Raw genomic sequence first — 14,909 nt, 5'->3', positions numbered from 1 at the left:
TGGGCCACAGGTCCTGCCAGGAGCCTGCTCCGGTGCAGGCTTCCCACGGGGTCACAGCTTCCTTCAGGCATCTACATACTCCGGCGTGGGGGCCCTCCACGGGATGTAGGCAGTCATCTGCTCCACCGCCCACGGGCTGCAGGGGGACAGCCTGCCTCACCATGGTCTTCACCACAGGCCACAGGGGAATTGCTGCTCTGGCGCCTGGAGCATCTCCTCCCCCTCCTTCTTCACTGACCTTGGTGTCTGCAGGATGTTTCTCTCACATATTCTCACTCCTCTCACTCGCTGCAATTACTGCTGCGCAACAACTTTTTCCCTTTCTTAAATACGTTATCATAGAGGCGAAAAACGCTGTCGCTGATTGGCTCGACCTTGGCCAGCGGCGAGTCCGTCTTAAAGCAAGTTGGCATTGGCTGTATCCGACATACGGGAAACTTCTAGCAGCTTCATACAGAAGCCACCCCTGTAACCCCCTCCCCGCTACCAAAACCTTGCCACGCAGATCCGTTACATGTCTTCAGATGCCATCAGGCCAAACAATCAGCTTTTGCATGGACTAGCACATATTTTAAATTGGTAGTTCACGGCAATTATTTTCTTTTGACAGTATTGTGTGTCATGCACCTGATTTAGGTAAATATTCAAGGCACTGAATATTGAAATAAGATAAGAAAATCAAACATAGATGCAGATCCACCTTTGATTTATCTTTTTCTTTGGATGAAATAAGTTTTGAAATGTAAACAAATAGTGCCCATAGGAATCCATCACTCCAGATGTAATTCAACCACTCCCTGATCAAGTAAATCTTTACAATTTACATCCATATACATCCATATGGCCACATATATATAGGCCTTTTTTTGTAATTGAGTTTCATTTTTCATACAAGTAGCATGCAATTACCTATGGGGGTCTTTGGTGCTGGGTATGATATGAACACATTCTCTCTTGTAAAATGCTCTTTCTATCCATGATTTCTGTGCCTAAAAAAGAGAAAGAAATGCCATTAGCTCTGTTTGCTTATTAAACACAACTTAGAGCACAATTGCAGAGAAACTTCAAAGACAACTTCCCTGACTTTGCGGACATGCAGTGCACATTTTGCACAAAGCAAACACTATGGTTCCCTTCTAGAGCTAAGCACCCAACACAAGCTCTTAAGATTGTTTTCATATTCATTAGCCAGATGACTTTGATGCTGTCATCTACGTTCTCATAGCAGGAATCACTGGAGAAGAATTAATTCAAACTGTAAAGCTTTCTGCATGGTAGAGAAAAAATACACCTATTCATTAGAAATACTTTAAAAATCTATTACCATTTAATTGATACAACTAAGTCAGCATGTGATTGATCCAACAACAATCAAAAAATACTAGAAAATATAAAATCAATATCTCACAACAAAACTTATAACACCATGATTCCAATGCATTTTTTTATCCAAGTACTGAGAATGGCGTTTAACATGGAGCCAGAAAATAGTTTCACATGTGGATGTATTAATAAGGGAAAAAAAAAAAAAAAAAAGGAAGATCTGTTTCTGAAACGAGACACAAAAAACTTTGATACATTAAGAGTGAAATGACCAGCTGATGTAACCTCTAAAACTGTCTGAGTTCAATGAAGCTACACCTGTTGATAACACTCAAGATCTTCCTCCACATATTTGCAGAAAATCAAGTAATTTCCGTCAGTATAGTCTTAGTTTTCAGTTACACAAGAGATCTTTTTAAAAAGAAAGACAGATGGGTAGGAAAGAAAAAAAGAAACAAAACAACAAACAAGAGCCTCTCACAGTCCTGAAATTTTTAATTATCTTGGCGGTCCTCACTCCATATGATATGAATTCTGGCAAGCTCTTTAAAAGATTCCCCCAGATAGAATTAAATTATTTCATTTAATAAGGAGATGAGTTGAAACTTTCCTTTAAAAATTCATTTCAAACAGCTATATTTTATAAAATGCATTTAAAAAAAAACCTATTGCACAGCATAAACAGAGCAATGAACTATAACAAAGTTGTCTGAGTTAAGTAATGTGAAATGAGCTTTAGATAATTTAAAGAAAATCTGAGCATCCTGCCTTTATAAAAAGTGAAAATATGAAATTGCCTAACTAACAAATGTTACCTTTTACTATGTAAGGTTAGGTAGTAATCTATTTAAGTATTACCTTTACTAACTGATGCTACCCTACTAGCTACCTAATATTATCTTTTCATCAAGTCAATCTGCATCCTGTTTTTCATGTTTAAATCCAGAAACCTGTGTTTCTGGGACTTTTGAAAATTGTCAACTGTGGAAACTTCCTGGAGTCAGTGAATGTCACTAGTATAAACTATAAAGTACAACAACAAGAATTTCTAGCTACATTTGTTACTTATCACTCTCAGTACATAAAAAGTTATTATTTTGACTTTTCACAGAAGATAATCCCTTACTGGATCTAGTGTTCGCTCATGTTATGCAACAATATTTAACTTTACTCGCATTTTTGTTTGAAAAATCTGCTAGCCTTCGTATTTTGTAGGAATGGCAGACACCCTAACATGACTTTTACAGTCAGGAAAAAGAAAAGTCTATCAAGAACAGTAAATACAACTGTATTTGATTGTCCTTCCTTACTGTAGGTAAAGAGAAAGCTAATATATTATAGAATGTGGGGCAAGGCTTGTTTCATGTTTAAGCAAAGGACTGTTAAATAGAAATTCTGAAAAATCTAAAAAGGTTTTACTTTACATATGAGAGATTACCTTGAACTTCTAATTTAATATAACTTCTAAATGCTTACAAGCCTATGATGCAGGAAATAATCGTCATCATCATCACAATATTGTACACTATACAGTCAAATCAGCTTAGAAGTCTAGTGAATCATTGAGTAATTTCTCAATTTAGTAGTCTTTTTAGGCAAAGAAAGGCTTTTTATAAACTAACTTTCTAGAACTGTCAAGGCATCCAGAATGAACTTCATGAACTCCATTTGACCCTCTTACTGCAGAACTTCTGAAGCTAAACTAAGCGGAAAATCAGGGTTTTTCTTTTTGTTGAGTGTTGTAGAGAAAGAAAGGAAGTTACAATTATTATTCAGGTATTGCAGTGCTAACATTTGAAATCACATACTTTACTGTATGGACCACACACTCTTGAAATTTCTCCTCTTTGAGCTCCAAGAGTACAGAAGCTTTCTATATTGCCTTAAGAAGGCATGCACTGATAAGAAGCTGTATATATATATATATATATATATATATATATATATATATATATATATATATGTACAGTAACTTTTTGACAAATAAGGAATACTTATAGAATAATGCCAGTTTTATCTTCATGCTTGTTTGTTTTAACACTAAATACAGGTCTGCAATATCCTTTATTTTCTCTAGAAAGTACAAAAAGCTTTTATGAGCCCACTTTTCTTCCTGTCATCCAAAATCAGCTCCTACTACAGAGCTTAACGTTGCCTAGACTCTCTAAAATATCCTATATTAAATTTAATAAATTTTGCATACTTTTCTGCAAACAATTTACCTTGGTGAATTTACTTACTACATAGTTCTAAGGTATCTTTTCTAAAGATGGACACTAATTCAATTTCTCTAAGCCCCAAGATCCAACACAAAAGGATGCCATAACAGGTACTTCACTGAAAAATTCTTCTTGAGGTACACAAGCAGGCTTTCAAAAGCCAAGAAATTACACTTAAAATTTGTTTTCCTACTCTTTTTCATACAGTCTTGGCAAGTAGAAAAGAAACCCAGCTTTGTTAAATATAACTAATTTGCATTTGAATTTTCATCAGACTTCTTCATATGTAAGAGTCTGATTTGAAAGCCCTTTATTCATATCAGGAAAAAAGACTTTCTGGCTTTTAGATCTCAAACAATATACTATCCTACCTGATAGAGTCACAATGCCAAAAAACATGATTTACTCATTTCATAACTCCTTGTCCTTCCAAACTACAAAGAAAGCAGCTGGTTTCACTGCTGCATGCCAGTTATCCTTCTGTGACAAAGATCATTTACAATGAAAGACAAGGTTCAGAGGTATAATAAACTATGTTACTTGCTGTAGAATCTTCATAACAAAATTAGGATAACTTAAGGAAATCCACACATTCATAACAAAACAGTCTGCATTAAACTCTGGCTTATAAAGTGAATTAATAAAGTAGTAAAAAGTTTAGAAAAGAAAAGTATTTTCAAGAATAGTGAGCAAAAAGCTTATCTTCTCTTTCTCTTATATCATCAACATTTCTTCAGTATTAATTCATAACATAATTTAAAGTCCACAGTGAATTCCTAAAGTTCATGCCATACTTATACTTGGATTTAGTCTACTCATGGCTGAGATCTCTAGGTTAAGTCTCTCTCTTAATCTAGCTGCAAAATCCCCCCAAGAACATTATTTCTCCCTCTTCTTTACCTGAGCACCAAACTTGGCATTTAAGTCTGTCCTGGAGAAAATTCTGCTGTCCACGTTTCCCTGCTGCCGGTCATCGCTAATAAGACATGTGCGACCGCCCCCGAACAAGGCGCTCAGTCCATCCGCAGTGCGGAGATGTGGGAGTGAGCGAAGTCCTTGCACCCATTAGCTGCTTAGAATGCGCTGCTGTGGGATTAGCCTTGTTAAGGGTTCAGTGGACACTCACCCGCAGCCCCACAACACCGCTTGGTTTGAACATCTAATCTGATGCCAAAAGAAAAACAAATCCCCTGAGAGCTTGGATTTAACTGGCACAAGCCTTGACGGGCTTTTTCTCCCCCCTCTTCTTTCCCCCTTAGCGAGCGAGCTTGTGAAAGTGTGATAAGGTGCTCAGAGTTCTTAAGTTCAACCCAGGAAAACAAATCCTTCAAAAGAAACAGTGTACCAAGCTGGAAAGAACCTGAGCATACAAGAGAGATTGTTAGTCTCCAAAGAATGAAACCAGTGTGTTTATTGGGTAACTGTCAGAAATCTATATACAGTTGAAACATATTGCAACTAATCAAAAATGGCATTTTTCCAGAGAAGCTGGGGTTTGTCAGTGTTTCTCACCACAGTTGCTGTGCTGTAGCGAATGTAACTTTTCAGAAAGTCATAAACATAAACCTTTGTCTTTCAGAGACAACCAACTGCATTGTTTACAGCTTAATTAAAGGTTAGTAACTTAAAACACAACTTGAATGTTACAAATTTGGGGATTACTTTACCATACCCTCTTGGCATCAACACTGAAGAACAACCTTTTCACATGAACAACACTTACATTTTTTTAGTACATAGCAATTATATGTGTTCAATTACTTACTTCAAGAGTTTTCCAAATACAAAATATTTTTACTCTTCTTCCCCACTGCCCAAGTGTGGATGAATTCCTCTCTACTCCTACATATGCATACACACCCTCCTTTCCTTTTCAATGAGGCTGCATCTAACATGTGGAAAACATTCTGTCCACCCTTGGCACTAATGAATAAACAAGCACTAAACTATTCTGCATGTACATTAGCTCTGATGGGCCTAGGATGGGCAAGGCTGAGCATATGCATCAATTTCTAAACTTCTTATATCATTACACATATTGAGAAGCTTCTGCTAGGCTGGCTAATCAATGATATTTTTTTCTCTCTTGCTTTCCTAAGTTTTTTGTGTAAAATACATACATGTATTTTGTATGCAATGTATATATGAACTATGTACATATACACGCTGCTCCAGCAAAGCTGCAACCTGTGAGATTTCTTTAACCACACAGTCCAGAGCAAGCACAGGATCAGACCAAAGATAGTCTGTGGAGAACAGCAAAGGAAGAGAAAGTTGCAATTTCAAGACGGCAGCTAGTAAACAGCTTGATGAGGCAAAGAATATGACTGCGTAATCAGTAGGAAAAGACTTCTTCCACTTTAACATAAGGGAATGTGGTTTGGTTGAGAGGGTGAAGAAAGAGCGAGTGGCATAAAAGGAAGATTTCACACGACTGAGATAACTGAGTAAAAATCCAAATCTGACTTTGAAAAGAAACTTCAGTACTTGGACTTGATATGATTTTGGAGATTGTTCTTGGATTCAGGTTTCAGCTTGCAAAGTAACCTGGGGCAGAAGCCACATCTTTTGTCTTAAGAAATGAACACAAGAAACAACGGCTATACTCATTCACATATGTCACTCAGTGGCACTGTGAAGGATGTTTTATAGATAGGGACTTAGGTAGTGTTGGCATATTCTACTGACACTACAGGAAATTACAATTGTCCTTGCCATAGTTCAGTCAAAGATGTGTTAATATTATGACTCTAGCAACTACCAGTGCCATAGATACTCCTGTATTTTGAGGAGTAATAAAGAAACAGCCAATAAGCAGGGATAGCTGCTTTTTTTCAGTATGATGCAACTGAAAAATAGTGCTTTCAGAGAGGTGGATGCTGCAGATGTAATGCTACAATCACACATTTTCAACCCAGCTCCCTGTTAATGAAATGAACTCTCAGACAGCACTTAGCAATGAGCTCAGTACTGACTCCTCATAAAAGAGGAGAGCAAATAACAAAAACTAATCAAGAACAGAAGTTTTTCAGGAAGATAAATTCTGGCAGACTTTGCCAACCTCTGAACTAACGTTATTTTATAAAAAGCACCAAAAGCGACAATTTTAGTGGCATAGCAGAACTGAAGGTAGTTCTAACCCTCTGCTTCCCAACTTTGTTTATCTCCAACAAGTAACTAGGTTATAAGACAGGTTTCACTGGGGCAAGAGAGATGTTGTTAAAAGCCCTTCTCTACCTTGCAGCAGGGCAGAGCAGCTGGACAGGCAGTGGAGTATTACTGAAGCAAATTACAGACAGGATTTGCAGGAGCATCTGGTGACTGAACTGCATCAGTGCTATCGCAAGCTGACGTGATTAGTGTTCCTTAATCAAATAGGCACTTTTGAAAATCCCACTGTCTCTCAGCAAAGACCTTGTAAACTTCTATAGCTAGATTAATACAAGGATGGCAATGCTGCAATATAACATTATTATTAGGTGTATTCAAGCCAAATTTCTACCATCTTTTCAGCATTGCCCAATTATAAGCATCATAACCACTTCTATGTCTTGCTTGAAGTGTTAGGAATTGACTTTTCTGGACATTAAGATAAGGGATCTTTAGACTGTCCCATAATATTTCATTTTCTAGCAGATGTTTATTACCAGTAGAATCTTAAGAGGCTGGCCATCACGCCTTTACCCACTAGAGCTGGACTTCTGTACATTCTGTTCTTCTTCTAACTGATTTCCCAAACACTTTATAATCAGAGTTGTTCCAAGAACAATGTTGAATTGTCTTGAAAATCAAGCTGTATTCAGTACAGAGTAGGAAGGCATAGAATGCTGTCATTAATTACAACAGTATGTGATAGAATTTATCTGCTAGCATTGTTTACCAGATGTAATTTTTATACTGTACTTAGAAGAAATAGAGTAATTTAAAAATATTCAGGTACTTTTACTCGATAGTTTACAATTTTATGAATTATATCTGATATTTTTCTTACTGCAAGGTAATGGAAATGAAAATTGTATGTCTCTCAATGTTGCTACGCATATTTTTATTTATTATTATTTATTTATTATATTATATATATTAAAATGTATTTGTATTATATGCTTTATATATTTTCAAAACATTATATAGACCAAGCATATATGACCAGTTGCTATTATCTATGCTATTGATAAAATAACTGGAAAGATTAACAGTCATTGCAAAAAGAACGTGGGAGAAACAGATCCAAGAACTGACATAGACATTTAGGCTCCTACAGACCTTCTCAAGATCAGTAGAAGTGCAAGGGGAAAATTTTAATGAAAAGCTTACTAAAATGAAGGATATATTGTAAAGAACACTTTCAAAAAGTTCCCCAATTTCTTTCTTATGGGTACTGGCTTCATTCATGACGTTTCTTTGGTGAAATCATAACTATTTCTCTAAATCTGCTGTGAGGTCAAAGTTGCTTAAACAAGTAAATAACCTTTTCAAGCAAGAAAGCCCTACCTTCAGCATCTTTAACATCTCTTCCTGCTGCAGGGGGAATCACTTCCTTCTGTTTGTTTTGAACATGACTCCTTGTACTTCCCCATGATGTTTACTACTGAGAGAGGTAGTGAACAGTCAATTCCCATTCATCGTCTTCATACCAGTCATGGTTTTCAAGGTACTTTCCTAATTATCTTTTTTTTTTCCCCCCAGATTACTGTTTACCAAGTATATCCTCACACTGAAACCATTTGTTACCTTTTATCATCCCTGTTCCCCTTCTCCAAACCTTTTCCAGTTAATTTTATCCTTTCTTCTGAGAGGAACCAGAACTGTGCACCAAAGGTGAATCACAGATTGGTATTGTGCAAAACAGACATTCACTGATTTGGTATCTATTCCTTTCCTAATAATTCCTGACAAAATTCATTTGGTTTTCTTGACCACCACTGCTGAGCACTGTGGTAACGCTTCCATGGAAGTATCTAGATAACCCAAATATTTCACTCCAATGTAGTAAAGAATTTATAATACTAATTGTAAAGAAGTGCTATAAAAATCAAGCTGTTTTAGTCACAATCAGACAAAACTGCAATACACCTATACGAAGTTCTAATTTAAAAAAAACGTAGCCTAACAAATCATAATGAAGCATGATATCACAGAAGTATATCAGTGCATATACATAACTGGAAAATAGAATCTACAGGAAATATCCTTCTGCCATTTCTGCCACTCAGCACTGGCAGAATATCTGTCTTTTAAAGCAGTGAACTTGTTTTTGGCTTCTAAAAAAAGTGTAACATTATTCCTAACTCCTCAAATTAAAGAAAGAAAATAACCTTCACATTAAGACAGATCTCTGCTTTCTAATAAAAAAATTGTGAGGCTAAAACGTACACGTAGGAGTTTTGCACTGAATCTAATTTTGGTCTGAACTACTTGATTTCTAAACCGCTCATTCTATCCCACAAATGTATGACAGCTATAACATCGTTTGCTCTTTCATAAGAGTGAGGTGGTTTTGCTAGCCACTGTGTGGGTACTGAGTTGATGAAGCATTTAAAATTAAATTGTACATAACTATATGGAAGGGCCTGAAGGAATGGGGATTCCAGACGTTCCCCAAGCCTAAACATTCAAATGGACCAATTATACACCACTGTTCACGTTTCATTTCATCTTCCAGCCCTGCAGTTATTCACAAGACCCTCTTGAGCCCCCTGCATAATGCAGGCCCACAAGCATCCTTTGCTAGAATGCCTTGGTTGAGGACCTGATTTCACCATCCTCTAGCCTTCCTCCAGACACCATTTTGGAGAAATGGAACAAGAGAAAAGCCAGTTATAAGAGATGAGACAACATTGCTGCTCAGCTTTTTTGTCTCCCTCCTCTTCTGCTGAGCGAAACTCACAATTTTCTCAGGTACAAAAGAAGGGAAGCTTCCCTCAGCTGAAGAAAGGAAACTTTCAGTCTGCCTACTGAAATACACAGAAGGCAAAACACCAGAGGATGTTTCTTTTTTTGGCAAGGCAACATCCTTTTCCCTCTCTACACCCTTCTGTGCTTCTTCTCCATCTCCTCCCTTCTCTTCTCCTGCAGACTCCTTGCATCTAGGTATCTCCTTTGGGTCATCCTGTTTGAAACCACTTTCATTCACTAAATCAAGGGCAAGCATGATGTTACCTCCTCGGCATTACCCTGTTGATAACTCCTCTCTTCTGTTCTGCTTGGCACAGCGTGAGGGAATAAGTCAGGCTCCTGTCAGGAGGAACAGCTACCCCAGCTCCCTACACAAACACTGTCACCAAATAGACACAGGACAAAAAGGTCCAAGGAGAAGCATTTCCCGTCCTAACAGCACAGTCCAGTGTAGCTGTGATGCCTTTTAGGTTTTCTGTGTCATAACGGGAAATTCTTAATTCTGTTTTTTGTTGGCATTTTGAAACTATGTGATTTTGAATTATATGAGCCCTTATTATTCAGACATGACAATGTCAGTTGATTGATACAGAATAAACTAACAGCATTGTGCTTTCTTCTGCTGATAATCATACTTCCCAAGTTGTGCGTATTTAAACGAAACATATGATTTCTGATTATGTCACATCATTAAGTAGATAAGATCAAGTGGAATACGCATTGTTAACTTAAAAAAATTGAACAGGTTTCAAATCACATAGGAAAATTTAACAATGCAGTCTAAATCCTATTATCTCTTTGGACTAATAATTTTAATTGGACTTTAGCTGCAACCAAGAGAGATCTGGAAGCAAGTATTCTTTCTGTCAAGTCTTCACAGCTGTAGCTTTTTAAAGGCACAGAGAAAATTCTAAATGGACCTATTCTTTGTACGTAGCCCAATCTGATATACCAACATCTCATATGAAGCAGGGATAAAATATCATGAAAATATTTCAGGTTGATACTCATGTTTTTTCGTTCTCCAATGGAAACTTATTTATATGGTCTGCATTTTAAAGAGAAAACAAAGCCGGCCCTGTAAGTTTGCTATGAGATATGCTGGACTAATGTGACATTTTTTGTGATATTCAAGGCTGTTAGACATAAACGGGGACTATCCAGGTTTCCTGCTTTTGTCTTAACATACTACTGTGTAGAGCAGCAGACCTTCACTGCAGAAGTAGCAGGATAAAGATCTCTGCAAGGAAAGGTACGACAAAAGATATATTTCAGAAAATGCAAGGGCAGATCAAATGGCTAAATATTTAACACATTAAGAAATAATTAGAAACTGGTGACATACAAAATTAGATTAGAATTCCAAAGCAGAAATTGAAAGAAACTTGCTTATAGTTGGTGATTCCCCCAAATAGGCACATACTTCCTCCTCCTTTTTTCAGTGATAATGCAAGTTCCATGCCTATTTTTCCAAATGTTTCTGTTAACAGCTTCATAAAGAGACCATTTGTGAAGATTTTCTTAATTCATTAGATGAAATTACAAAAAACTGCCAAATCAAATGATCACTATTGGAATGGAGAGGGACACAAGAATATGGAAGCAGTAATTACAGATGACTAGTTCACAAGACAGGGCATAGTAACACTCGAAAGATAGCACAGAGGACTTGCATCAATCACTTTCACTATGAAAGAAAAAAGGGCAAAATTTTTCAAGAGCCAAAAAACTTATTAATTTGTCTTCTTTTTATGGGAAATCTGGCATGATGAACCTGTCAACATGAAAGCAATTTTGACTTTCTTCATTTTTATGAAGCCTTGGTGAAAAAGAAGTCTTTAGGTATATGAATGAACACCAGAACCAGGCGTGGGAAAGAGACTGAAAACACACCACTCGAATCACATTAAGACTCCAAAGCTCTAGTGCATAGCAGACATCCCCAGAGGGCTGAAATAAGTACAACACTCAGCACAAACTTTCAGAGAAACCATTATCATGGGACAGCAATCGCCAACAAACCATGGTTTACTCTAATGCACTGAGCTCTGGCACTAACTTAATCCTGCTCTAGTCTGGAGAACAATATGGCAGGACCTATGGAATTTGTCTTTACAGCACAGTTTTGAGGCATGTCCTGCACTGTGATGAGGTATTACCAACAGAAGTTATTCACTTTTTAAAAGATTTTCCTGGATATCACACAAATTTCCTGTACAGACAGAGAATAAATGATCACTGCACCCTCCATGCACAGAAATCCACAATCAGCACTGGTATTGGGAACCATTTAGAGCACTAACCACACCAAGACACGGGAGTGAAACATGGGTTCCACGCTGTAAATGCACCATGCCAGACAGAGAACATGGTCCCCAGATTTTGGTAAAACTTCAGGCGGGATCTCTAAGCTATTCTTCTAACTGTTTTCACATCAGGTTCATCAGCATGTGCAGACTGTGCTGGAAGGTAGGAGGTGCTACTCTCCCAGACCTCTCTTGCCAACTTTTATTACAAATCATGGGTACTGAAGTGAACAGATCCTATATGTATGTAGCTATTTCATTTTCTGTCCTATAAACTGTGTTTCTTACTTCTCTTTTCCCAGTACTTCACACACCAGATTTTACTGATTTCTGCCCTAGGAAACGTCAAGTAACAGAGAGATACATTTTAGGCACGTGTAAAGCCTCATGTATCATTTAGAGTCTGACAGCTAAATTGTGGCATGGACAACAGTGCTTTCAACTTTAGCTTGTTTACATAGGCTCTTCTGAATGAAGTTACAATATTTCTCCCTCTAATTTGCCATTCAAATAGCATTATAAAGAACAGCTCCAATATTTTTTTTCAGATGCCATTTTTTATTTTGTGATCTGTTGCGACCTTTGATTTCAGTGATATGTTGAACTGAAACCAAATGTACTACTTTAGCTAACTCTTAAATGAAGGGAAGAGTTTGATAAATGATGCCAGTGGCATAGCACTTGAAACTAGACTGAGTAAAATGCTAGCAAGCCTTGATACTGATGTCAAATTGAGCTAAGGAAAGAATTTCTCAGCAGATTAGGTCAAAATGGATATTTTGACTTTGACTCATAGTTGCCTTTCACCAAACATGAAAGTGGATGGAGGAAATAAAGACAAGTTTTTAGGCTTGAGAGCTTACATCCAAGTCACATCTGTTTGCATGAAGCAAGAATGGGAAAGCATTCAGACATATAATGCATTACAAAAGGTAAATGCTTTCTTTACATTTCTGTTTCTTTTATCTGCCCATGTCTGGTCAGAACAAAGAGAGAAGATGCCAGCAAAAAGCTCAAAGCACCACTGAAGAGGGGAAGAGAGAGCAGCTCTCTGGTCTCCACAGTGATTCCTGCAGCCAGCAGTACAGCCGCTCTTTCTCCCAAAACCCTACTTTGGAAGGTCTGGATCCTTTCATAACCACCGCATGAACAGCTGTTCCTCTCCTCACAGCGCAGACCTTTCTTCTCTGCGTTGTCTGACATAATGCAATGCAAAATATCAGAGAAAGTCCTATGCTGCCTGATAGATCTTCTCCTGTGCAACCTTTAGTGGCATTTGTTGTTGGGGAGGGCAGGAAGCAGAAAAATCTTTTATTCATTTAAAACATCTTGTAACCAGTTGCTTTAGCAAACACATAGCAAATCCAAAGTGTGGCTCTTACATACCTGTTTCTGAGAAAGGAAACTTGCTCCTTGCAGTAACAGTTACATTTCTTTTAGAAACATGTCTACAAAGTTTGGCATTATAGTATTTTATTTCCTAGGGATTTCAGTATTATAATATTTTGGTATTATTACAATCTAGGCTTTGCTGTATAGTTAGCATATTTTTTTTCCTGTTAAGTACTCACAGATTGTTGACATTTCATTTTCCTGAAAAACAATACCCAAGTTTCAACTGTCCACCTAATGTCATGTTCCAGTCCAGGAATAAATAAATAGGAAAAAGACAACTAATTACAACCTAATGATTAAATTCCTGAATTAATCAGGAGTAATACCTTTTAGATACTTTTTCCTTACAAAAATGTGGTTTTATTGTAATACCTATAGCATATCTGCATAACTGAGAGTGAAGAAGTTGAAACCATCTAGAGAGTATGAGCACTTATGAAGCCATTGGAGTGAATGATCAATTTGAAACACTGTCAGATAAACCCTGATTCAGATATTGTGAACAGTACAAGAAACTGTTTTTATGCATTTCACTTATGCTTTGAACATACAATGCTATCATGGGGGAAGCGTGTATAATTGTGCAATGATGCAAGCAGCTTATTTAAAATGTCATAGTTCAGCAAATCCGAAATAGTTAGGCAGTCCCTCACACAAATACAAAGATTTCATACGTCTGATTTTAGGTATATTTCTTCACCAAATGTTTACAGCATTATGTAATTCAATATTTAAAAAAAAAAAGATTCAAATCAAATATTATTTTGTGACCTACGTTGCTGCATAAACACAAATATCAGTCACACAAAAACTAGGAGCATATTCATATTATTTAGCTCACAGGAATTCCATGTCATGGCCACATCTGTCAGGGTCAAGAGACAAGGCATTATTTGTTTTTATGCCAAGGAATTTTCATTATCTTTCTGGAATTTTGAGCATTTTTGACTCAGTTAGAATGACAACTACACTTGAGAACTTGAAGACCTCTGTCACACTACAATATTTTTCATCCAGGCTGTACACTGCAGTGTTGATCACTGCTCCTTTACTTCCCTTGACAATGAAGCATCGCTTTTTCCTTCTTTCTGTCAGTCTGTACTTCAATTCGACTTCAATTAAAAAATAAAGATCACTGTGACTAGTGTTATCAACCTTTCCCTCCTTTCAGAGGAAAGCAGTCAGAATATCTAATCCAAGAGCCTTGTAACACTCCAAAAAAGGGAAAATTTCACACTGATAAAATTAAAAAGTGCATAATTCTATCACTTAAATTTTGAGCCCAATTGTAGGTAAGTGCATGATGCAAGATATCTTTTGTCATATAGTTCCTTGTGTACAATAATTATTTGTCTTTTTCCCAGTGGACTGTGAAATTTCAGCACGTGCTTTCTTAATTGGCAAAGTTGAATAAATCAGTTATATTCAACACAACTGTTATTCCAACTGTTGTGTGACTCAAGTATGACTGTAAAAGCACACACGTTTTTCCAAGATACGTGTAATAAAAGTCTTAGCACATTTTTTTCTTTTCATGCATATGAATCTCTTATTCCTGTTTTCTACCCGATGTTTAGGCCTAACCATGTGGCTTAAATGGAAGTAAACACATAGCATTCTTTAATAACAATGAAACAATCACCAAATACAATGTTACAAAGTTTCATGACTTTTCTTCAAGACCAAAGTAGAAGGAAAAGAATAGCTTTAAGAAAGAATTGATCAAATCACAGACTAAGAAAAGAAGAAAATCACAGGAAATACAAATTAA

The 14,909-nt window shown here is 36.9% G+C and overlaps 1 protein-coding gene across 8 annotated transcripts in view; it reads right to left on the bottom strand.

The window, feature by feature from the left end:
• The window catches only part of TRPM3 (transient receptor potential cation channel subfamily M member 3), a 289,638-nt gene that overhangs the window by 137,773 nt on the left and 136,956 nt on the right, over window positions 1–14,909 (bottom strand). For all 8 annotated transcript variants that reach the window (XM_086479116.1, XM_086479117.1, XM_086479118.1 and 5 more), the window contains exon 2: window positions 910–989. In XM_086479116.1, coding sequence (XP_086335242.1) covers window positions 910–989 — 80 coding nt within the window. The remainder of the gene's footprint in view (window positions 1–909; window positions 990–14,909) is intronic.

Source organism: Leptosomus discolor, chromosome Z (genome assembly GCF_034619465.1).
Source record: "Leptosomus discolor isolate bLepDis1 chromosome Z, bLepDis1.hap2, whole genome shotgun sequence".
NCBI classification, from domain to species: domain Eukaryota; kingdom Metazoa; phylum Chordata; class Aves; order Leptosomiformes; family Leptosomidae; genus Leptosomus; species Leptosomus discolor.
Note: the sequence above shows the minus strand (reverse complement) of the source record. Positions and strands in the feature narration are given on the sequence as shown.